This window comes from Centruroides vittatus, unplaced genomic scaffold (genome assembly GCF_030686945.1).
Source record: "Centruroides vittatus isolate TY-2023 unplaced genomic scaffold, ASM3068694v2 contig_1168, whole genome shotgun sequence".
Lineage (NCBI taxonomy): Eukaryota > Metazoa > Arthropoda > Arachnida > Scorpiones > Buthidae > Centruroides > Centruroides vittatus.
In genome coordinates, this window is record NW_027120749.1 from 1,827,310 (window position 1) to 1,854,040 (window position 26,731).

Consider the following 26,731-nt stretch of genomic DNA (forward strand, 5'->3'; position numbering starts at 1 on the left):
AAATATACAATTTTATATAAAATAAAGGAGAATGAAAGAAAATGAATTCTTATACAAAGTTGAAATGAAGAGAAATGTTTATTAATGTAAATATCATTGAAATCATTCTTTTTATTTATTAACGAAAAATTAGTGAATAAATATGAATAATACATAAAAATGTATACTTTAATGTATTAGCATACACTAAAGAATATTATACTGTAATTTATATAATAAATATATATTTTAATACGTATTTTTTAATAGATTACTCTTAATAGATAAAAATTTATGATTCCAAATGATAAATAACTTGAAAATAATTGTTAAAAACTTTTTCAAATTAATTGAATTTTTTTAAACAAATCTTTTTATAAAAGCACATTTTATTATTTATTCAGGAATGAATTCGTATTTTACAATAAAAACGCGTATATAATAATAAACTTGATATAATTTGCGTACAATATATAATTTTTTTGTAATAGTTGCATCCAATATATTTTTTAAAACATTTTATAACATTCGCCAATAACTATACATTACGCTAAATTTTTCATACTTAAAAAAAAGCTAATTTTTTTTCTTAACAGAATTCTTTTTAAAAATTTACAACATTGTTTTGGCAAATAGACAAGATTGTTTTTATATGTATATAATAATAATACATATGTATATATAATAAGTACATAATTTTTAAAAAAATATTATTACACGGTGTGCGCTGGTAAAATTACAACTATATACAAACTAAATGCATTGGTAAGGTATATATTCTATATAAAATAATGTAAAGAAACAATGGGGTATCTTTTAGTTCAATAAATTAAAAAAAAATTATAAACAAATAAACATACACACGGTAGGAACTTTGTTCATCGTAGACAAACAAGGAGTGAGGTAGCAAATATGGCGGATAGAGTGTTTTTTTTTATAGAATGGCGAGGGGAAAAGGTGGGGTATACTAATGTACTAAAGCACGATCGAATTGAAAGAATTTAATGCAGTTAGGACACCTTCTAATGATAGTACAGGAAATGTATTAACATGAAGCTTCCGAACATTGACACAACCATGAAATAAACACATTGTTCATTCGTGTTCCAATACATCAGACTATTTTGTAATGCACAGGATGTTAATAATATTCGACATTCTTTTTATTGCTATCTTTGGTATGTGATTTCTAGATGGACGGTTTAAAAAAATAAATAAATATAAATAAATTAGATTATTCATCACAGATGTTGTTGTTGTTGATGATGATGATGTTTTAAGATCTGTTTTTATTTTTTAAATACATAAATAATTTTGTGACGTAGTCTGTTGCTTCGATGTAATCTCTTAGGATGAGAAAGTCTCTTATGTTCCTATTCGATACGTCGTTCAGATCTCTGTAATTTTGTGACATGACGTCTCTCATCACGTCTGGGTTGGGTTCGATTTTAAGCATATGCATACCCAATTGTAGTTCGCATAACACTTGAGTTAAATGGTTTTCTACTTCTCTAAATAATGTTGCAAATTGACCATCGTAAAGGACTTGGTCCAGAAGGATTTGCTCTAATCCTACACCAAAATATTGCAGATATTCGTAGGCCTTCTGAAAAGCTGTTTCGTTCTATAAAAATTAACAGCATTTAAGAAATAACATAAATAAAACTCAATCTTATAGCAATCTTAAACTATTTTTAATTTTTACTAAAAGCAATAATTAAATCTAAATCAATCTAAATCTAAAGTTTTTAAACATTCTTTTATAAATTATATCTTTTAAATTAATTTTATAATTAATAAATGTTTTATCATAAAATCATTTTTATATCTTAACAATGATGATAATTTTTATTATATATAATATCAATTTGAGTGGGTTATACTAGGTTGACACCGGTGGCTGTGTACTATGTGTACTATGCCGGACCAGAGTCAAGGCATAGCAACCAAAACAAAACTAAAATTAGTGTTTCAGTGTGTGTGTCTGTATTCAGGAATTTCCTAACAATATGGCATATATTCAATATAGTAGCCTTCTGTAGTGTGGTGTATGTATTTCTATTCAATTGTATGTAGTGTTCCCAGGCTTGTGTGTAGTGTGTGTGGTATGGCACCTGTAGAGAAGAGAACGACAAGTACAAAATAAGCACCCTATCCATCCTTCACAGATGCCTTATTTCCTGGGCGAGTTCTGTAAACAGGGCATGTGTTTTGTACATTGTGAGTGTTTGGAATGGATATGTCTATAATGTATGTGATTTTATTGTGTTTGTCAATGAGTGTGATGTCTGGTTTGTTGTAGTAAGTTGTTTTTTCTGTGATTATGGCTCTGTCGTAGTACATTTTGTGAGTGTTGTTTTTCAATACTATCTGTGGAATGTAATTGTAGTATGGTTCGTGGATGTCTAATAATTTGTTGTTTGTTTGCAAGCTCTTGGTGTATTATATTTGCTACTTGATTATGTCTATGTAAATAATCTCTGTGCCAAGAGCTTGCAACCAGAAGTGATGTATAGTTTCTGGGATGATATGAATGACACATGCAGAAAATGTCACGAGTGTTGTATCTTTGAGTGTGTGTTTTCTGTAGTTTTCAGTATTTATGACCTGATCCTATATGGCAATCATGAATCCTTCCGTCTCCCCAAAGAGGCATCCCCGACTAACCAGATGTTTGACGCAGTTTTGTCAACAAAATCCTGGGCCAAGTCGTAAGGATGCTTGCCATGGAGTGCCTTTCGAGCCCATGATTGCTTAATGGTGTCTATGCTTTTTATATGTTGTGTCGTGTCCGTACGACATGAGTGTAAGTTTAATGGCGTGTTATTCTTGAGTCTGCTAGTTACTGCTTTATGTAAGTGTGATGTTTGTTTCTATGGAAAAACTCTCGCAGTGACTGTATTTGTTTGTAGTGAAGGTTAACTATGTCAATCAGGCTACGTCCGCCATCTTTACGTGAAAGGGTTAATCTTTCTGTGGCGGATTTAGGGTAATGTTGTTTATGCTTAGTAAGTGTTGTTCTTGTTTTCCTTTGGAGTTGTTGAAGATGAGTCCAATGTATAACTCCAAAAGAATATGTGAGTACTGGGATGACATATATGTTTATTGCTTTAACTGTGTTCTGAGAAAAGCATTTAACCTATTTTGATATTCTTTAATTAAGCTTTATTTTTAATTCACAAACAGAAGGTGCGTTATTTTTTCAACACTAGGCGATATTCCATTTTATTTAGTTGACTTTTATTCAACTAAATAAAATGGAATATCGCCTAGTGTTGAAAAAAATAACGCACCTTGTGTTCGTGAATTAACAGAATTAAACAACACGGTCTCAGAAGAACATAAGCTTTACTTTATTTGTGTATGTTCTGTTAGTTTGGCCTGTTGGAATCCTAAATACTTGTAGAACTCGCCCTCTTCCATGGATTCAATAACGTTTCCATTTCAAAGTGCAAAATCTTTTTTCTTCAGAATTCCTTTTTCTATGTGAAGTATTTTGCATTTGTCTAGACCAAACTCCATTTATATGTCCTTGGTGTATGAATGTGTGATTTGTAGGAGTTGATGAAGTTGTTTTTGTGCATAAAGTTTTATGTCGTCCATGTACATGAGATGTGACAGTGTAAACTGTGTTGTTTTTTCATGTCTGATATTGTAACCATATTGCCTGTTGTTTAACATGTTTGATAAAGGGTTCAGGGCTAAGCAGAACTAGAGAGGACTCAAGGAATCTCCTTGAAAAATTCTTCACCTAATAAATATTTGGTTTGTTCGTATGGAAATGTTACTAAACCTGAGATGAGGTGTCGTTCTGTTTATGTTGTGCAAATTTTTGTTCCCCTTCTCGATCCAGCTTGCATCAGCATTGTGTGTGACAGCACTGGACCAAAGAGAAGACCAATAAGTTGTGAGTTCTTCTTCTGTTGGTGTGCCACTGTGCTGTGTACCAGTGTTTGTTTTGTTACCAATTTGTCTGTAAAAGAGTTTTTCATTGTTTGTAAATAATTTATTTTGTTGTTTTCGTAGTGAACATGTTTTGTATCGTTTGAATCTACGTGCTTTTGCTACGAGTTTTTGTTTTAATGTATTCTGTAATGTGTGTGTTGTGATATTCGTGTTTCGTGTGTTTTTATTTTCTTGAAAATGTTTTTGAGTTGTTTCTTTAATTTGGGTATTGTGTTGTTTTTAGTGTATTGTGTCAGTCTGCCTAATTGCTGTCTAATGTCATTTATTTGTGTTTCTATTCTTCTCTGCCAGGCCGGCTTGTGATAGAATTGTGTTTTCAGTGTATCTGTCTGCGATTGTATTTTCAGTCCATGGTGTGTCACTACTGTGACTGCCCCAGCATAAACTAATGTATGAATGTCTGAGAGTGTAGAAATTGAATGAATGTAGTGTGGTAGTAAGTGAGTGTTTACATAATTTAGTGTTTTTCCTACTTCCTTTGACGTATTGATTCTTGGTATTCGTGGTCGTTGTGTGGAATCTGTGCCTGTAATTTAGTGAGTATTTTCTGAAATATAAGTGAGAGCGTATTAACTAAATCTATGTCTATGTTATCAGTGGTGGATGAGGAAGTGTCTGTAGTATCAATAGTGGTAGTTGTATGTGTGCTGTAATCAGTGCTGGTTGCTGGATTATCCTGACAGTGATCATCATTAATGTTAAATGTTTCTGTCTGTTGATGTATTTGATCAGCAACCTGTTGTTTGATAAGTTCAAGTGTTGTTTGTGGGATAAGGTTGTTGTGTATAATTATTCTTTTTTGATCAACAACCCTTTGTTCGGTGACAGTGAGATGAGGATATTGTTGCGTGAATCTATGGTGTAGTTGTTGTCTGTATGCTGTCATGTTTGTTTCGAGTTTTGTGATGGTATAGTAAGTACGGATGATAAACTCGTTCATTTCCATTGTCCATTTCATCCGTTGGCGTGGTTTACCAGCCTTTGTGGTCTGTGGATGCGTTGCCATAGAAACACCAAGGCTAGGTTGGTTCCTCACATCTGTTGAGGGTATTGTAGTAGCTATGCTTGGGCCGGTGCTGCTTTCGCCACCGGTAACCAATGGGGACTGTGGTCTATTTTTCGAACGTGAGCCTCTGCCTAACCCACGCAAGCGGACCTTGTTAAATATGATACCGGTTCGGACGTCTCCCAGTTATCATGGTAGTAACCAGATCTAAATATCTCCACAGAATGTGGATATGGTCACTCTTAGCTTCATTTCTCCCCATAGATCTTACTGGCATAGGTGTCCCTACCAGGAGCTTGTGCTCCAGCCTGCATTGCTCTATGGTTCATTAAAATTACTGGGCTCTCCCAGCACGACCAGGTGGTGACCACGGGAGAGTTGTTATTATTATTAACATAAATCTAAATCGTTTTCATTTCTATTGTTCACTTATGTATAAATCATATACAAATATTCCAAAATTTAAACGATATTTTTAAAGTACTAATCAAAATATTATAAATCAATAAAGTATGAAAAATAATGAATTATTATTTTAATAAACGATATTTATTTAACATAATTTGAGTAATATAATAGTTTATATATCTTTCGATGCAAATCGTATCAATATCTACAAACAATGTAAAAATATAAATATTTTTTAGTTATGTGTTTTATTTTTGTTATAAATATCTTAAAAAATTGCAAAATTTTTTAAGGTTTATATTTTAATTTAAATGCATGCAAAACTAAACAGTTTAATATTGTTTACGTGTCACTCATTACGCTAATACAATGTTTATGGCATTAATGCCACAAATGTTGTACTGTATACGTTCTATTATTAGTATATAAATAAATTATATATTATAAATACATAAATTACTGATAATAGAATTCATACTATTGTAGCTTGGTTATTATTTTTTCGAATGTTACAATATAGAAGAAAAAATATTTAATATTACAATTTTAAAACGTCTTAATTTACATCTACTTCAAGTTCACATCAAAATATACACTGTATGAAACTCCGCCCAAACTCTACGGGGTGAGGTCATTAAGAATATCGAGTCCATCACTTTCCCCCCATTTGTTAAGCCATTTTTGGTAAAGTTAAAAAAGAAATAATGAATCGAATTTATAAATGTTGATCCATTTAAAATAAACATATCAATCATAAATATATGAAATTAATAATTAAATCCTAAATAAGATTTAGTGATGATGAATTTTCTTAAGATGACACGAGATATAAAATTCCAAATTAAAATATATTATATATTTTTTGAATTTTATATAAGACTGGTTCTGTTAAGATAAGGTGATCGAAATTAAATTCTTTTCGAGACAGTATACGAAGATTGATTTAATTCGTATTAACACATTACAGAAATCGATAAAAAGTTATTGATAGGATACAGATTTTTAACGAGATATTATAAATTCTTTCTTTATTCGTGCATTTAATTAAATGACTTAATAAACTGACTTAATGAATCCTGTTTATTTTTATTATAATGAACTTGTTATTAATGAACTAATTGATTTATCATAATTACGATACAAATGTGAGTGTTTATACTAAAGTGAACGAAATTCAAGAAAACTTCCAAGCAATCTCGTTAAAGTGTTAATTCTTAATGACATTAATTAGTGGTTTATATATTCAAAAATTTTAATTAACCTTATTTTAGAATATTTGAATATATAAAAACATTAAAAATTCAATTGGATTCATTAAACCAATCATATCGAAATTTATTGGATGTATTAAAACTAAACTAAACCGAAACTAAATTAAATTTAAATTGAATCAACTAATTCTACTGATTATATAACAGAATATTAATTTTAGTTACAATTTAAAGAAATAGTAACAATTAATTAATATTTTTTTCCTGCATATCTAATGGAATTAACTGACAGTTTGAAACTATTCAAACTATTAACATAATTTTTCATATATTAATAATAATTTATATTAGATTCTCAGATTCGAAAGGGTAAAAAAGTTCTTTAATATTTTAACTGGAAAGTTTTTTTGGTCTCAAAAAATTAATTATTCATAAATTTGATGAAATAATTAAATCAAAACAATCTCAAAAAGATTTAATTTTAAAACATTGCGATTTTAAACGGTTCCAAAATCAGTCTCGAATTAATTGGAGATTATCCAAAATGGTTTTGGCAATTAAAAAAAACTTATTATTTCAACATCCATTTAAAAAAAATAAAAGATGTCTTATATTTTAATGCATAATTTCGTAAATAATACGCGAAATATCACGGAAATTAACAAACTGAAAATTACATAAAAATAAATGAAATATTGCAAAATGTGAACATAATCTAAAAGTGCATTCGTTTCAAAATAATACTTTATATACTTATTGTTTTGAATGTGTTATTTATTGTATTTTTGCAAGATCAGTTTGTCAGCGAAACGTAGGTCAACGTTCTGTATATTTTCAAATTGTGATCCTTGGACAACTGGCACCTATTAGTGGTTTGCAAATTAGGTAAATAAAAATAATATCATAATAACTTAAATAGCATCACACGAACGAACCACAGTTTAAGAGAGAATGTGTGTCATACAGCTTCGTTATATAGTTTTTCCCATAACATGGTATGCAAGTATGTAAAATTACCAAACGTAATTTTATTCTATAGTAGCCTACTTAAAATTTTATAGGACTTTGTTCGTTGTATCAGATTGGAACCAATTAATCGCTTATGGTTTTTATGTTGTATAGAATTTTATAATAAATTTTTGAATAAGTATGAATGAAATTTTTAATGGATCCTGTATAGATACGTTTTTATTTCTTTAGTTTTTGTTTGAATGTCTTCCTATGTTACATTGACATAACACTATATTTCACTACATTTGACTTTGCTTACGTTGATATAGATCCAAAACTTTTTATCCAATTCGAATCAAGTTAACAATTATTAAATCGTAATTTGATACGATTAAATAAGCTCCCATCGTAAATTGTCCTAATTTTTGATACGTTCCTATCATAAATTATCTTGTTTTTACGAGAGCAAACAAGATGCTTGTTGCTGGTGCTTACATTTTTTTTTACGCTTATCATTAAAAAAGGTTAAAATTAAATTAAAAAATATAAAAAAATACTTTGATAGAGCAACTTTTCTTTTACATTTTTTAATAGAAATCATTAAAAAACCCTTCAATTTTCAGCCAACAACTAAACATTCCATATCATTAGATACGAAGCTAATGGGCCTATAATTGTACATAAAGACAAATTCCTCAATTTTTTTATACTATTTTATTAATAATGAAAACTTTTGTATATTGTTGAAATGATAATTGACCATATATCATGTTCAAAAACTGTGGAGACGAATTTTTTTTCATTCTATTCATTATTTTATTTATCATTGAGTGATGAATGTGCGGTTCATTCATACGTTAGATCATTTATATATATCAAGAGGTAAATGAGGCAAGTGCTGGGTGGCCCAAAAATAAATCGTCAGCTTGCATTTTTTGAGGAGGGCGTAGATTGTTTATATATAATTTATTAGATGTTTGAGAATCGAGTGCGTGATATACAAAGTTGCAAAATTCCTATATCCGGCAACATTAGCAACTGCTATTTATTTATTTATTTATTTTAGAAAAACAACTCACAACGGACGGCATAGTTTTACATCAAAGACATATTTCAAACAAATTAAAAATTTTAATATTCTTATACACGAAAGGTTAAAAAATATTGGTTAAACTTGAGAAATTGTATTGTACATATGCAAACATATTAATGCCAATACGTTTGATACGATGCATTCTCCGAACAATAAAATCTTAAGCTAAATAAAACTTATTTTTATTAGCCAGTCTCTTTATAATATATCTATAAATATCTTGAATATTCATTCGGATCCATTCCAATTTATATTTTAAACTGAAATATTCCTCGTGAAAAATTGCCAAATATTGCTCTTGTTCTTTCGAGATAAAACGCGAAATCTAAATAATTAATTATTCTCATTAGTCTGCAATTGCATGGAATTATGCCAAATGTGGTATTAATCTCAATACGACATTTATAAATGATAATATAAAAATCTAAGGCCATTTTAAATGGCCTAAAGCCGAAGTTAAACGTACATTTATCAAAATCTAGATTAAAAAAAAAAATTATTAAATTTTATCCATTAACGTTTTCATTATGTAGGATATAAAAATACATTCTAAAGATTATGAAGTTGAGATATAAAATACAACTAATTAGTTTTTCTTAATAAAAAGATCATTACTGAAATATTATTCTTATTTTCTTATACGAAAATAAGTCAATTCTTGAAAGATTTATGTACTTATCATTTAGAAAAGTCGAAGTTCAGCAACAAAATAAGTTAATGCATTACGTAAAATTTCATATTATTATATAATCCTGTAATATAAAGCATCCTTTATTTTAACTCGGATGTGGAGAAATTCATTTATCTGTAACCGATTCTCAAGGGGACGACTCCCTTTATTTCCAGTTCAGAACACACAACTAAGTTCTGGCTTCCCTGCTTTGAAGGTCAACGGCAAGAGGAAGCATCCAACAACGAACTACTGGCAAAACAGTTTAAAATGTAATGTGTTCTTGTGCAAAGAAGAAACCAAAATTAAATCATTTCCAAAAAAATATTTCACAATCCAGTCGACGAAAGGAGCGAGGATCAAATAATAATTCAAGAGCATCCCACAACTAAAGGTATCGAATTAAAAATAACTTCTCTAGTTTTTTCATCATAAAAGCGAAAGAAAACAAGTTAATTTTATATACATTCTATAAAATATTATATATAAAATGACATTTTAATATATTTTAAAGGAATTTAATCGATTTTATTATGACAAGTCACGTTCTTTGACGCAACGGAATAGAATGGAAATACACTAAAAATATTTTATTTTTAATTTTTAATTATTTTAGAAAACTTTTAATCAGTTTAACTATTCATTATGAGAACTATAAATAAGTTTTATTCACATTCAAAACATTGTAAGTCAATGCTATTGTGTTAAAAGTCCAATCTAAAAAACAAAATATATATGTGTGTGTGTGTATATATATATATATATATATATATATATATATATATATTATAAAAGCAATTCTCGAGATAAAATTAGATTAAAAATAAAGAAATTAATATCACAAACACAATTACTATAATAAATTGAGAATGTCATGATATAAAGGAAAGAGTATTATTTATTAGAAGTGAGTGGCATGTTTGATATATTAATCATTGAAGAACAAAAAAATAAAAAATGCGATTTGTAGTCATTTTTAAGTTAGAAATCTTTCAGTAGAATAATTGTTAATATAAATTTTAAAGGTAAAGAAATCAACGAATGAAAAATAAAAATATATCTATCTTTGATGAAATTTTAAATAAGAATAAAAGAAATTATAAGAGAAAAAAGGAAAAGTAATGATGAAACATGAAACAGTTTTGTGTAAGTCAAAGGAACAACATTCCATTGCCGATGTTACGAAATAAATCATTCGAGTAATTATACTTTTATAAAGAAGTTATTTTTTTCTATAAAAATGTTATACTTTTCTAAACGTTATCCTACAGTTATACATTTTTAAAAATTCTTATACTTAAAAGAAAAATAATGGCTTACTCAAGAATGTTATCCTTTTTATAGAAAATAACTTTATTTACTAAAGTTATACTTTCAAATGTATTTTTTTCTAAGTTACATGTAAAAAAAATCTCTAATATCTCTGAAATCAAAAAGAACACACTGTAAACAGATGCAAGAAAAATGTAAAACTTATAAAACTGGTGCATGAAGTGAATGAGAAAAAAGTCAAAATATTTATTTTTGAAAATATTCAAAATACCCTAACGAAACTATTATAATTTGAAAAATATTTATATAAAAATCAAAAGAATTTTATCCACTTAAAAATTAAAAAAAAAGAGGAGAAAAACGATGTTTACAGATGTTCATTACGTTACACAACGGAGTTAAAATATTTAAATTTTTAGGAGATAAACATCAAACGAATTGTGATTCGAAAAATAGAAAAGTTTGAAAGTGAATTGCAACAGAACGACACGATGATGAAAGTGATTCGGTGTCAATACCTTTCCACAAACCTGATATAACAAGTATAATGTACTATGAACCGAAAACAAATAACCGTAGCAAATTACTAGAAAATCACGAATACTTGATTACTAAATACTTAGTTTCTTTTATTATTTTTTTCTTAAATTATGTCTTCTATCAATAAAAAGAAAAATCTAAAAATTTTCCATGAACTGTCTTTTCAAATATGTGCCCTATTTGGTTAAGATACACCTGTCACTGACTCATTGATTGACTCATTAACCTCGTGTGAAAAATTCCTCTCTCTCTTTTTTAAATTAAACAATAGGTAAACTCGAAGAATGTAATTTATAACTACACTTTTTTTGGCTTAAATTTATATTTTCATATTTTAAAATATCCGCTTATTTATTATTTTTATTGATAAAGTAAGATAATTAAATACAAATTAAACTATTTGTGTGAAATTGGTTTCTGTATTACACTGATTTTTCTAATAATTTTAATTTCTAGATTTTATTAGGAACGTTTTTTTTCTAATTTAGAATCTTTTTATTAGTTTCTTTACAACTTTTTATATTTAAATATATACGTACACAAAGCATAATCTCTGATAACTTTTGCTAATTTATTATTTTTATTTCCAAATAATATAGAAATGCGAATTAATTTAATGTTAAATGCACAAATGAGAATTTTAATCAATTAAAATAAACACAAACCATAATTAATAAATGCATACTTTTGGATTTTTAGGGAAAAAATTCAATAACAATGTATTAAACTCAATTCAATAAACAACAAATGTATTTAATTTATAGTTTAAATAATAAATTAACTGTTTAATTCATAATATTTTCCGGAAAAATTTTAAATTACTTTTTAATTTTTTTAAAAAACTGCTTATGAAATAAATTTATCAAAAGAAAATTTTAAAAAAAGGAACAAAATAACAATATTTGGTGAAAACAGGACTCACATTCATGGTACTAAAGTGTTCATCTGTAATTTCCGGACTTTCTGGAAGCCAATCCTGTCTGTAATCAGCGACTCCAATTTCAAATTCAGGATCTCTAAACGTTTCTTCCAACTGAAAATAAATAACAAAAAGTATTAACTTAACAAAGGATTTTTATAAAGGTAATTTAACTATTTTTCTTTTACAAAAATAGAAATAAAAATCTAAGTATAGAGGAGTAATTTCCCCAATTGCGTAATGTCTCCCGTTGATTCAGAGGTCGATTGGTCAAGCATAAACATGGCTCACATTTGCCCACCTGTACATTCTTTAATAATAGAGCTGCTTTGTCAGATAACGAAAATAGCAGAGGCGTCGATGGTGGGCGATCTTCCGTCAACGGTTTATCTGTTACGATATCGGTTAATTAAGAGTTCAAAATGGTTTGAAATTCTAATAAAAAAGAAAAAAAATCTATAAATTGCGTCCGTTTCTTACGCAAAAATACATTGAATTTCACAACTAACTGGTGATTTATACGAATTTCGATGTTATCGACACTTACATTACAACTAGTTCATTAGTACCTTAAATGAGGTATGTCATACTTCTATATTGATCCCTGATCTGATAATGGGTACATTTTAATGATGAAATTGTTACGTAGATCTATCTAATAAAGTATATATCATTTTTGTTACTATTTTGTGGGTGAAATCTATATGCTTGGCACATAATTTTTTACACTGCTTATATAGGTCTAGGCTATGCTCTTGAAGAATCGTTGTGTTTCAAGGGTATAATTTTTATGATAAATTACTTTTAGATCATTAATTAGTTGAAAAGATAAAAAGTACTTTTGTGAATAATGATATAATAGCATCGTTTATAAAAAAGTAGGGTTGTTGTTCTTTTTTTCTAAAAGAATTTTTCCTCCTATTTTAAGTTTTTCTTGAAAGAAGGCTGACGAGACAGGTGAAGATCACACACACACCTGTGACGATTTCTATGTAATTAGCGAAGGTCAGACACTCAAAAGAGCGAAAAGACTAAACGTCTGCACGATGTGTTGATAGCAAATGACCCGCCTTCTCTTTCAACTTTAGACAAATGAAGAAAGAAGTTCAACTAGAGGTCAACCCAGTTCGACTTTAACCACGTGCTTCGATTATCAACGTTACAAATTACGAATACCCTCGAATTAATAAATTATTAAACATCGAAACAACATGATGCTCGTATCTCGTTAAACTTTCGTCTGTCTACATGTACGGCCTCGTTGGTTAGGGGACCCATATAGGGGTACAGAAGAACCAGGATGTTATTTAAGGTCTGGCATTCTGATACAAACAGGGGCGTATCGTAAATTACGTATCCGTAGTTGTAAATCACTATTTTAACTTAACGAAATTAAAGCACGAAGGATATACTTACGAACTTTATCTTGGCTTCTCTAGCGTGATCCCTGCACACTCGAGCCCTACCGATGACATTGTTGTATAGATCCTCCATAGGTATCGAAGGTGCGTTTGTCATATCTCTACTGGCATCGAACACATGACCAGGTAGATTGCAAGGATTAACCCATCGTGGCTTGTTCTGTTTGCGAGGTGAGGCAGACATGATCGAAGCAGACAGCAGTAGTAACAGATAAAGATGTAAAGAACTTCGCTTGTCTAAGCACACCACAAAAAATTTAATTATTAGTTCTGTACACATCGAAGGGAGTATAATAAACGTATCTTAAATATCGCGAACCAAAGGTTTTTCTTATACTAAACGATGCCTAATTGTCTCACTTCCATTGGTATCTATCGGTGTATGTGGTGTTTTGATTACGCAGACAGCAAACACCGCAGTATAAATATCCATGGCAATCCGCGAAAATTCTTGCCGCACGTGAGTTCAAAAACTCACACACATAAGAGCTGACGTCATTACCGGAAGTGACATAGGACCATTGAACGATAGTAAGCAAAGTAAATCGTGGCCTAAACTGCTGCGGTCATTGGTAGAATGTATACCTACTGATATGCTAGAAGGCGGTACCTTAACTGATCTCACTCTGGTCGCACATACACAGCAATCGAGTCTTTTGTATTACAGAGCTAACACAGAGTAACAGGCCCAGGCGGCGGGCGACACCTGTTAACATCCGGGACTTAAAACCGGACAGTTAACTATACCTGCCTCCCTGTTGTAGCTTTTACCTACCTGTACACGGCTTAGTCTTGCTATAAAGAAAAGGTTATCGTATGGCCATCTATAATTTTGGAATTAGTAAACAACTACTTGGATATACACAATAATAATACTCGTATCCTGCCTTTAAAAAAACTCGAAATAACCCCTAAAAAATTAATCCTCATTAAAAAGTATGCGTTACGTTTTTATATAAACGTATATAATTTTTTTTTTAACTTTGATTTTTAATATATTTTCTTCGGGTATATACTGAAAATCTGTGTGACCTACATCCAAGTCGCAAGTGAAATCTAGTATGTTAACAGTCTAGACATTCACTAAAGTATTACAATATCAAATTACGGTGACATCAACGCTAGAATTTGTTCTTTAAAAGCTAAACAGTATCAACAATGTAATGCTGTGTTTTTCCGACTTCGTTTAAAAAGCATTATCACATATGAAACATGCCGAATTTGCTAACGTTACGATTAACAATAATGGCAGATGGTTATCAGAGACGGAATGTTTTAACAAATAAAAAAAAAAGAAAAAACTTTAGAAAAGAATCGTAATATCCTCACAGGAAACTCTCCATTGTAGTAAATTGTATATCAGGAAAAATTGAACGGGTTTTTACAGTCATGGTCGTTAGACAGGGAAAAATAGGTTCTGCTGTGTCATGACTTTAATTTGTCTATAGAAAAGGCGGGTTTATCGAGACCATTGCCACATGGGCCTCATTTTAAATCCAATGGTCACCTCGTCTAGTCGAAAATTTCGGTTACTTAAAGCCGAGTAATTATGATTAAAATTACATTTTATGTTTCATCCAGTGGTTACTCTAAGCATATTTTAAAGTCAAAACTATTACATCATCCACCCAATGATAAGATGTGCCCCAGGAACTGCTTTTTTTTTATCTCCAACACCATCAGCACACCTGTAGTGTCCAGAGGACACAAAAGAATATCCTATCTACTGAAACTCAATTAACTTAACTTATCTCCACGTAATCTTCGACCATTAAGTATAGTGCTAAATTTCGTCTTTAAGGAGACCAAATAGCAGAATTTTTTTTTTTTTTTTTTTTTTTAATTTTTTCGGCTATGCACGAAGCTATTTTGTTCGATTATGAAATTAATGTTATAAGTAATTTTTCTCTTTCGTAACGTGATTGTGCAAATTTATAGTAATGGAATATAAGGAATTACTTTTGTTATGTATTTTTTTTATATAATATTTTCATTTTAATACATATTATTGAGATATACGCGTTGCTTTTTATGTAAATTGCGAGATTGAAGACATACAAAACTGTAAATTACATTACAAAGTCTGTGTTTGTATACAAAAAAAAACGCTGTTAAAACTTTACGGGAAAGTAAATAAAGTTTTTTTGAGGATTGGCATGTTTCGTGCTGAAATTTTCGTAATTTTATAACATTTTAATTATAATATTTATCTAATTTAATTTGATTATTTACGAACCAGCGAATATTGTTTTACTTTCATGACTTATCATTATCAAAATAATAAGTGGAGAAAGTAAGACAAATAACTCTCGACGATGGGTCAGTGCTCTGTATAACGTGTGAGTTGTGTTACTCGATTGACTACTTCTTGCAAACGTGATTTGCATAACGTTGAGTCAGATGCTTCATCACAATTACTTTGACATTAATAGTACCTGATATTTACTGAAGGTGATCACTAAACAAGAATTCAATATCACTACAAGGATGATGATATTACTCTTTTTTTTATGTATGAAATATTAATACTTCTAGCTATTTTATCGGCTTGGAAAAAGAAAATTTATTTTTAGTTATAATTAATAAAATAAATTCTGTAATTTATTTTATCTACAAAACGTTCGTTTAGGAATTAATTAGACTACTTTTTATCACTGTTAAAGTTTTGTTTTTGCACGTAAGTAAAGCTCGTAGTGAATATCAACGATGGTTTCTATCTAGAAATTGGGTTTGTAGAAAAGTGAATTATTGTTTGTTTATATTTACGTACTTCTATAGTTGCAAGGAATCACACAGATTCATTTAGGTAGATTTAATTTTTGATTACATTTAAGTGCATTAGAACTGAATCGACTGTGTTAAAACTATCGGTCATTAATATTTAAGTACTTTTACAATAGCAAGGAAATCAGATAAAAGTGTTAAAGACTCATCTGTTACTGATTTAATAATTGTTTACACTTAAGTGCACCTAAAGTAAGTTACTAGGGAAATAGTGCTGATACGTTAAATCATCTGTAAGTGAAGTATCGATCATTTATATTCAAGTACTGTACTTCTATAGTAGTTGAAATGTCACAACTCATTTGAAACTAAATTAATGTTTATTTGCATTTATTTGCACAACTCATTTGAAACTAAATTAATGTTTATTTGCATTTATTTGCATATAAGTATATATATATAGTAGTAGGGAAATCACTACAATGTTGCAAGTCATTTTTAACTGAAATATCAATCATTCATATATAAATACTTGTGTAGAATCAAGGAAGTATTGTGGATTCATTTGCAAAGTCGGCTGATTTTGTTTACATTTAAATACATCTGCAATAACAAAGAAATCATATTGAAACATTACAAGAGTTTTTGTAATTGAAGTATCGATCATTTACATTGAAATGCGTTTATAATAGCAAAGAAATAGTATTGAAATGTCGGAAATTTATTTAATATTATTAATATTAGTGTGATATTTAATACAATTCCTTAATTAGTTCTTTATCACGACTATGATGGTATATACATCTTAGAAGATAAATGTTGATTGCTCCATAATTATCGATATAAAATCATTCACTTTATTAAAACAAACCACAAAAGTTTTATTAAGGAAATAAATAAAAGCCAAGGATAATGAATCACCTTGATAATTAATTAATTCATAATACCATAATTGTTGATCTTAAAACCATGAATCATTAAGTAAATCGCTTTACTAGCTAAATAACATTGAATAAATTAGCATCATATACATAATTAAAAGTAATATTTTGGGCGGTTATTTATGAAAATTACACATTTCCAGGCGCCTTTTCCATCAAAAAACAGTAAAGCCTGGAGGAAATTTTGAAACCAAAATATTCATTATTAACATCTCTTTATAATTATTTAGATTTTTTCTTAAAAAAATAAAGATTTTATCAATAAATATATTAGAGATAATTATAATAACAAAGTTGGTTATTTTTAAAAATATTTTTTTATATTACGTATAGAAAAATAATTATATAACGACGTTGGTTATTTTTTTAAAAATATGTCTATTAATTTGGATAAGAATGACATTCAAGTAACATGTTAATAACCTTTATAATTACAGCATCAAACAATCATCTTTTTTAATTTTTTAATGGCAAAATAAGACATCTAAATATCAATAAATCTTATATAAATATTGGATTTAAGACAACTGATTAACAAGACGATTATTAAAGCGATAAGATCAGATAATTCGACATGGGAGTAATATTTTATTTTATTAGAAAAAGATAATTATCGAATTTACAAGAACAGCCTTTAATTATCGTTAAAATAAAAAGAAAAAGCAATACTTTTCTAAATTTCTTATTCATATTTCTTAAGAGATATTCCTTTAAAATCCTACTTAACATATATAAGTCGTAATTCATAGAAATCTACAAGATCTTAGAAAACCAGTCGTTCTTCGATAGCGTAGGATTTTTTTGTTATATCAACACCCGAATTTCACCTACATCGATATAAACACCCACAATAGATAATTAAGCCTACTGTTTTTAGATAACATTAAAAAATAAATAAATTTATATATATATATTCACCTACTCGTTCAAGTGTTAGCCTACTACAAGTTAAAGGTACAACTTTCTCTCTTTTCCCCTTTTCTAAAATATCCAAATGTATATTTATAAAACATCTACGTATTTTTCCTCCATTTTACACAAGTTACTGTTATTACATATAGAAAATATGCGGAAATTCCCACACAGATAGCTCATTCGATAAATAAGCAAAGCGTGAGTTAGCAGAATTTAAAGTAATAGTATATATATGATAATTTATAAAGTCAATTAAACTATTTATGTAATTAACTTAATAATATTCTAATAACCAAGTTGAAATATTAGTTTTATTATTTTTTAATTTTATTTCCAGTTCTTTCGTGTAATTTGTCTATGTCAATATCATTAATCTTATGAAATTACTACCCACTCATTTAAAAAGATTTGCTCCTTTACAGAATCGATTAAGATAAATGTTGTATCAGTTATATGATTAGTCGTTTCTGTTTCGAATCAATTAATTTTTAATTTTACGCTAGTTTTTTTTCGAAATTAAAAGGAAAATTTCTCTTTCGCAAAATACTTTGTAGAGACTAAAACAGAAGTTTTAATTTCTTTCCTTTAAAATTTAAAAAAGAAAAAATTACCACGAGAAAAAAAAATTTCGGAGGTTTTTAGGAATCGAATTAAAACTATTTTGGATGAAGAAAATAATTTTGGTATTTTTAGAAATTCAAATAAAAGTTTTAGGTGATTTTTAAATTTCAGGTGAAATTTAAGGTGATTTTTTGGATTTTAAAAACCCAAATGAAAACGTTTTAAATTATAAAAAAAAAAAAATTTTCGATTTTTTTTTTCAGAATTAAAAACAAAAAATCTAACTCAAAATAACATTTATTTTTTTAAAAATGAGTTTCAGAAGATAATTTTTTTTATGAATTAAAACAAACATTTTTCTTTAAGAAATGGTTTGGTTGAAAAATACGATAAAACATTAAAGATAATAATTAGATTTTTCGATATATTTCCCAACTTTTATCTTTAATTAAACTATTTTTAGAATATATATTTTAAAGGAAACTGAAGTAAAAATCTTAAGAAAGGTGCACGCCCGATTCAGAAAACACCGCTTTGACCTAAATTAAGTATCCTAATGGATAAACCGAAAGGAAACCAGCAACGTTATGCGGTCAGTATGTTAGTAGTTAGTATCAGCCTTCAAGTATTTTATTCTAAATTCGAATTAAATGAATTTTTTATATTCATTTAAATCGATCAAAATAAATGTATTTAAGTACTCAAACATATAAATTAATTACCCACATTAGAAATAAATATTTAAAACACGTCATACATTATTTAAATTAAAAAATCTCGTAATAAAATTAGTCAAGTATTAAAAATAAATATTTAAAATACAGAAAATTTATAAAAAAAAAGTAATTTAAAAATTTACAAATAAAAAAAAATGATATATTTTTTCATAGGAAAAAAAATTTTAAAAATACCTTTTTTGTAATATTTAATAATTTTTAATGTCTTTTCTATAGAAAAGATAAACAAAATTCTAAAAAATTTACTTTAAAATGGGATTTAAAAATTTTTTTTCTAATAAAAGAGCTCAGATAATACTATTATTTACCATAATAACAAAGTTAAAAGCGTATGTATTATTATTATTTATGCATTTTAAATATATTTAAGTAAAAAATCAAATAAATACGAATAATATTACATAATAAATAAACGATTTATTCAGTAAAATTATTATGATATATAAGATACACTTTAATTTCTAAACAGTTAAACCACAAAATAAATGAAAGAAAAAACGATGAGAGAAAGAAAAACGTTGATAAAACTTAAGTAGCATTTTTATCAGACATCTCATAAACAATAAGTAGTTTTGTTTATGTTAAAAAACCATAAGCTCACATGTATCTTTTGTTTAAAACATGGGATAAATTTTCATCCGGAAATTGCCTCTTTATATTTCTTATGTAAGATGTCAAAGATTTGCATATCTTATACAAACAAAAATTTGATTAAGACATCAAATAACTAAGTAATTGTCATTCAAAAAAGACTAATTGCTGAAAGAAAACCTTAGAATTAATACGTCATCAATGCTTAACCTCTTTAATGACGTCAAATCCCTTAAAGATGGTCACGTACTACCGACGTACGTAACTAAATGGATTAGATTATTAAATAAGATAAGAAAAACAGTAATATACATATATAATATATTTGTTTTGAATATATTAAAATTTTAAATATAATAATTAATTAATTAATTTCTATGCAAAGTTTACCTTTTAACATCTAGGTTACTTGGTTAAGTGATACACTTTGAACCAAAAAATAAAAAGAAAAAAACAAAGAAATGCGATTTTTATTTTTAATTATGTAACTTTGCATTGCATCTTAGACATGAAATAAATACAATCTTCCTCCATTAGCAGACTGTGATATAAAGATTATTTTTAAACCCTAAGGCATTATTATACGCCGCCATTTTGTTGTATAACTTCAAAAACATGAGACTGATTGCTTAATAACGGAAAAAAGTTTAAAAATCTTTATTTAAAAATAGAAAAACTATTATAATTAATTTAATTTAATTTTTACAGTAAAATATATATAATAATTTAACTTTTCCTCTTGCCTAAATGAAATTCTGAACAAGGAAAACTCTCATAAAATAATAATAATAACCTCCTACTGTTATGATTTAATCATTAAATTTTTTTTTTGAATATTTTATTTTATGATCAAATTAATTTATTTAAAAAATATATGTGTGTGTTCTAAGGAATGCCCTTGAAAATAAATAAATAAATAAATATTCTACTAAGAGATAATTACATCTTTGTGCATCTTACATGTTGAAAAACTTCCTCAAAAATATATTCATAATGAATAATGTACATTTTTAACTCTAATTTATGAATTAATCATTTATTTATGTTTAAAAAAATGATTTAAATTTTAAAAAATAATAAATTTGATATTACTTTTGTATCGCCTTCTAGATAATAATAATAATAATAATAATAATAAACACTTACTTTAAATACGTTTATAGTAATAAGTTTAATATTGTATTTGTATTAAACTTATTATTTTTTTTATCTATTTAAATTTGTAATACTTAAGGAATAAAATTAGCTGTAAAAACTTTTGTTTTTAATATTAATTACATTATTAATAATTTAATTTAATTAAATCTAGGATTTTTAGAAATAAATCTATTATAAAATATAATGTTTTAGACTAATATTGGTATTTACTACTATTATAAATAATTTTATTAAATATTTATTTATAAAAATTCTAATCTTAAGAAGTAATTTTAAAATATGAATTAACATAATATAAATAAATTAAAAATAGTTTTAAATGTATGAATAATGATACGTATATATAATTACACGGAGTTAATAATAGGATATAACATTTTATTTTTGTCATATTTAATTAATATCATTTAAAATGGAGATTTCGAAAATTTCACGTGCTGATATTAGAAATGTCACATGTGGACATATATTATTGTGAAAATAAAAAAGAACTTGTGTGGTTAGTGGGATGTGACAATGTTTCAGTCAGTGACTCGCATCCGTCGTTTGAAATATTCTAATAAACCAGTTTTGTTCCCATTTCGTATATTTAACGTCCTCCCTAACATTTCCTGTACAATACATTTAACATGTTTTCCTAAAGAAGAATAGAATGCAATAGGTTAAAACAAGAAAATCGACTATACCACCTTTTACATTTATTCTTTCATAGGATAATAATTGTAAGCCCCGTTTGTCTTTATGAATACATTTTTAAATGTTTATCAACTTCATTACATTCGTTTCATACAAATTGTTTTCTTTTTTATAAAAACTTTATAAAAAAAATATTATCATTAAGTTTTATTATTGTTAATTATTTTATTAAATTGAGAATTTTTGTAATTAAAATTTATTTCTGAATAATTTTGTATGGATGAAATTTAATTATTAAAAATTTTAATTTATTTTTACTATAATAAAAATTGGTATAAAAATAAATATCTATTAAAATTATTTAAAATTTTAATTTTTAATTAATTTTTTTATTAATCTTATTCTTTATTTTATTGTATATGTTGAGAATTTTTTTAAATCTTTATTAAAATATTCTTTTTATGCCTGAAATTTAATTATTAATCGCAAATTTTTAGAAACATTTTAGAATATTTAGAAATTTCAATCAAAATAATTCTATTGTAATAAAAAGGGAATATATAATTTATTTATTTATTTATTTTTATATTCTTTTAGGTAATAAGAACGTTTCTTAAAGATAAATCTTAATCACAAGCCCTTAATTTCATAATAATAATCGACATTTCTTGACTTAATCGATTATAATTTAATAATGGAGTAAATAAAATAAAGATATTTAAGACATTTTTATAGAGAAAATATCGATAGAAATCTGAATTAACTCCAAGTAAAACGTAAATAAAGATCTTGCTTTCTATTTAAACGAATTACAAATTGGACTGCAATCTTTCAGAGAACGAAAACATATTTAAAAACTGGAACGAGTTTTTTTAATTAATATACAACATTAAAATATAATTTAAGAAGCTTTAAATAGAGAAAAATACCTTTAAAAAATAAAATAAATAATCGTATTAATTAAAATTTATACAGAATTTCTCGACGCGAATATAAACAATTTACGTGGACTAATGAACTGTAATTCTTTCTTTTATGTAAATGTAAACAATGCAAAAATTTCGAGTAATGATCCATGTCTTAGAAAAAAGAAATTATAAACATTTTGGGTGCATAGGTATACATTATAAATACTACACTATAATGTATACACTATATATCATACAAAAGGTGATACAGTCAAATTTTTTACTCCTATCGCCTGTTTAATATCATTCTCACTAGCTCTTATTATCAATAATAAAAAAAGTCTTTCAATTTTTATAATGTTTAAAACAAGCGAAATACCTATTGAATGAAAAGAAAAATAAATATATTATTCGTTAAAAAATTGCATATATAAAATTTACAGTAATAAGTATAGAAAAAGTGTTTTTCTTACCTTAAAAAGTCTGTTTTTTTTATCTAAAACGATTAAAAAAATAAAATTTAAGTATAATTTTATTTATATTATAGAAGTATTATTTAATACAAAACGTATCGTTAACCTTAAAATTAGATAAAAATTTAAATTAGTGTCAAGTTACATATTATTCAATTTCATAGAAGTATAATGGATTACTTAATTTTTGTTCTTATTGGAAGAAGAGAACTTTTATGACGTTCTATTCACGCGTCACTATTACATCAATAAACAGTAATTCTTATTGGCTGATTGTATTTTGAAATTGTTTAGAGTTTCGTATAAATTGTTAAATTATTATTGCAGCAACCTAACAGTGTTGTTTTTCCCAAACTTATCACGACGACTTCTGTATATTATAACACTTTTTTTCTTATTCTTTTCAACAAAATGAATTTTGGACTCATATCATCTCTCTTCAGTTATTTTTCAGTTGTTAAGTATTAAACTGTACAAAACAAAGATTAAAATCGGGAATTTATTTGTACTTCACAAAATTAAGACATTAAAATATAGACATTTAGGTAAAACTTACATACCAGATTATTAAATATACATTTTGCATCCAAATCTTCAAATACAATATTATTAAAAGTAACAGCACATGTGCCATAAGATAATACACATCTAAAATATAAATAAAGCACAAAGTGAAGAACTTTTACCTAACTTTTACACGGTACTTAAAACATTATTTTAGGTCTTCTTGCTGGCTAAAAATTGATACAAACAGGGGTAATTTGCAAACCTTCATTACTATTAATTTTTATTTCTTATATTCATGAATTTTCCTTTTAAAATATTAGATTAATTTTTAATTATTTTTAATGTATTTTTTAATTATATTTTGCTCACAATTGCATTGAAATTTATAAACGACATTTTTAGTATTTTAAATGTTTTGTTCATTATGATTTATATGTGTTTTAATATTTATTTATTCATTCGGCTCTTACTACAATATTATACCTTTTAAATATTTCTTTTATTTAATAGTTATATAATTATTGCATAAATATATCTTATGGCATGTGTCTTGTTGCTTTTAATGATGTTATTTGAAGATTTCGATGCCAAATGTATATTTTATAATCTGCCCCACAAATGCTGTACACCAAATGTAAGTTTTACCTAAATGTCTGTATTTTATTGTCTTAGTTTTGTGATATTAAAATTGGGAATTTATTTGTACCTTTGTTTTGTACAGTTTAATATTTAACAACTGTAAAACAACTGAATTGTTTATTACATTGTCTTACACTAATTTTTGAATGTGTTTAGATGTTAATTAAAATTTTGTTGTTTAAGTAAATCTTATAAATTTTATATCCAATTTTATTTATCTTATTCCATATACTTTTTAAATATTATTGTTAAAAGATTCATAAGTTGAAGCAAAGCTGAGAATAATAACTTTAGTCTTCATCCAGACTTGACGTCTCTTGTTTTGGATCGATAGAAGCTTTTTACTTAATGACATTCCCTTCGAAGTAATGCAGAAAAGTACTAAAATTTTATTTTGTTTTCGCAGCAACGTCATTCAAAATTTCTAGTTTTATTTGTTTCGAAGTGCATTAAATGTTAATCGTATGGAACTTGTTTCTTTTATATATATTTATGAAAATTTAACAAGAAATTTACGTTTATTCCATCAAACAAAACTTTACTTAGCCTTGGAAGATGCTATTTTAGGAAATATTGACTAATTTATTAGTAGCGAAGTAAAAGTCGAGCAATTCAAGGATGTCGACAGATAACATTCCAAAATGGTTTATTTTCTCTTTATGTTTGTTAAAGTTATATCTTCAATCTTAATTGGTTAGCATGCCATTTTGATATCTTAATTATCTGCGAAAAATGCGGATTATTTCCGGGCATTCATTTTAATTCTTATCATCGAAAAATATTTACTTTGTATGTTTTAAGTGTACTTTATATCGTAAATGCTATACCAAAAACATATGCTGAAAATTCTCTTAAAATATTAAGAGTTTTTAAATATTAAATTCCATAAAATCTTACTTCATAATAACAAATACAGTATTTTAATAATAAATTGTAACTATTGTCAAGAGTTATTGCATAATACTACGCAATACACACACACACATCAAGTAAATTATATGCATTATTGTATTATATAAATAATCCAAGCACGGTACATCTTGCATGCATAATAACAATTTACTATGTAAGGAATGATCAGAATAGCCTTTAATCAATATCCTACAAAACTAAATATATATATAAAGTACATATAAATTTTGAAATGCCAAATATATTTTTAATACTTTTGATTGATAAATAGCTATAAGAGAAAAATAACTGTGATGGTTTAATTTTAAAAAGGCCTGGGGTCTTTACATAATGAAGTGCCTGTCCTACATTGCAGTTCTATCACAATAACTATCATAAGTCATCTAGTAATTACAACACTTTTTTTCCCTATTATATCCCCAGGATATTGAGAATTCAAATGCACAATTACAGTGCATATACAGTATATATATATTTTAACATATTTTATATAACCTGTCTCAGTTGTTGTTTATGACAAGATAATAAAATTTTAATTCTCTTATCTTAAAGTCTGATAAGAGCTTCAAAAAATAAATTTTCTTTTCTTTGAAACTGGCTTTCTAATTAGTGTCTTTAGGTATTTTTATAATAATTATAAACTTATTGATAGATTAAAATGAAAATAATTGTTTTATAGTTATTTCTTTTTGGTCACCTTTCAAGGAGAAAATAAAAAGTATTGCAAGGTCACTGCCTGTTTGAAGGTCTTCAATCTACTTTTCTTTAATAGTTCAAGTCTGGGAATGTTTTTAAATTTGAAAGGATACTTTGTCTAACTTTTGAACCGTCAAAAGTACTTATTTATATGTAATATATATATTAAATTTTATTTTTAATTCATAAAAGTTCTTTATACAGTATTTATAATTCAAAGGCTGATAAGAGTCTAAGGCAATTTTTTTAATGTTGATAAATAAATGTTCCTGCATTTTATCATTTATTTTTCAAATTTTAAATATAAATAAAGCTATTTGAAAAATAAATTAAATTTTTATTCTTTTCCAACCATGTCTAAGTACAAAAAAGAAAATAAATTCTTATCATATGAGTTGTCAGGATATGAATTTTTATATAACAATGAAAGGTACTATTGTGAATATTTTTCCTATTAATTATTATACAATTTGTTAAATTAATTACAATAAATACAAGGATTGTGACTTTTATATGCATTTTTTTATATAAATATTCTCTGAAATATGTAATAGCAAAAAAATTATAAAAGCATTTGAGATAAGTAGCAAAGTAACATAATTGATGATTCTATTATTATTATTGTTCTTGTTATTATTAAAAAATTAAGTATATAAAAGCATAAAATGTATCTAATATGAGTAATTAATAAAATTCTGTTTAATGTTTTATTTTAAAATATTTTTTTTCTTAGTCTATATTTTGAAATTATAATATATATCATAGTTTAAATATTTAAAATAAAATGTTTATTTATGTATTTTTAAAAATAAATAATTTAAAATGCATTTTAAAAACATTCCATATTGTTTATAAACAAATTCTGTATGAAATAAATTTAATTTTTTTAATAAATTA

General features: G+C 26.4%; 1 protein-coding gene across 3 annotated transcripts; it reads right to left on the reverse strand.

The window, feature by feature from the left end:
* Positions 1–403: 403 nt before the first annotated feature.
* Positions 404–23,121, reverse strand: LOC136981587 (uncharacterized). Of its 3 annotated transcripts, none has more exons than XM_067277910.1 (4): positions 23,081–23,121; positions 13,432–13,673; positions 12,019–12,129; positions 404–1,603 (listed from the first exon to the last, which is right to left on the reverse strand). In XM_067277910.1, exons 2-4 carry the CDS (start codon positions 13,618–13,620, stop codon positions 1,256–1,258), a joined length of 648 nt encoding a protein of 215 aa, XP_067134011.1. In that variant the 5' UTR covers positions 13,621–13,673; positions 23,081–23,121; the 3' UTR covers positions 404–1,255. The 3 variants fall into 3 exon arrangements, with proteins under 3 accessions (XP_067134011.1, XP_067134019.1, XP_067134007.1); XM_067277918.1 differs by lacking the exon at positions 23,081–23,121 and adding an exon at positions 18,024–18,588; XM_067277906.1 differs by lacking the exon at positions 23,081–23,121 and having other exon boundaries at positions 13,432–16,553.
* Positions 23,122–26,731: the final 3,610 nt, after the last annotated feature.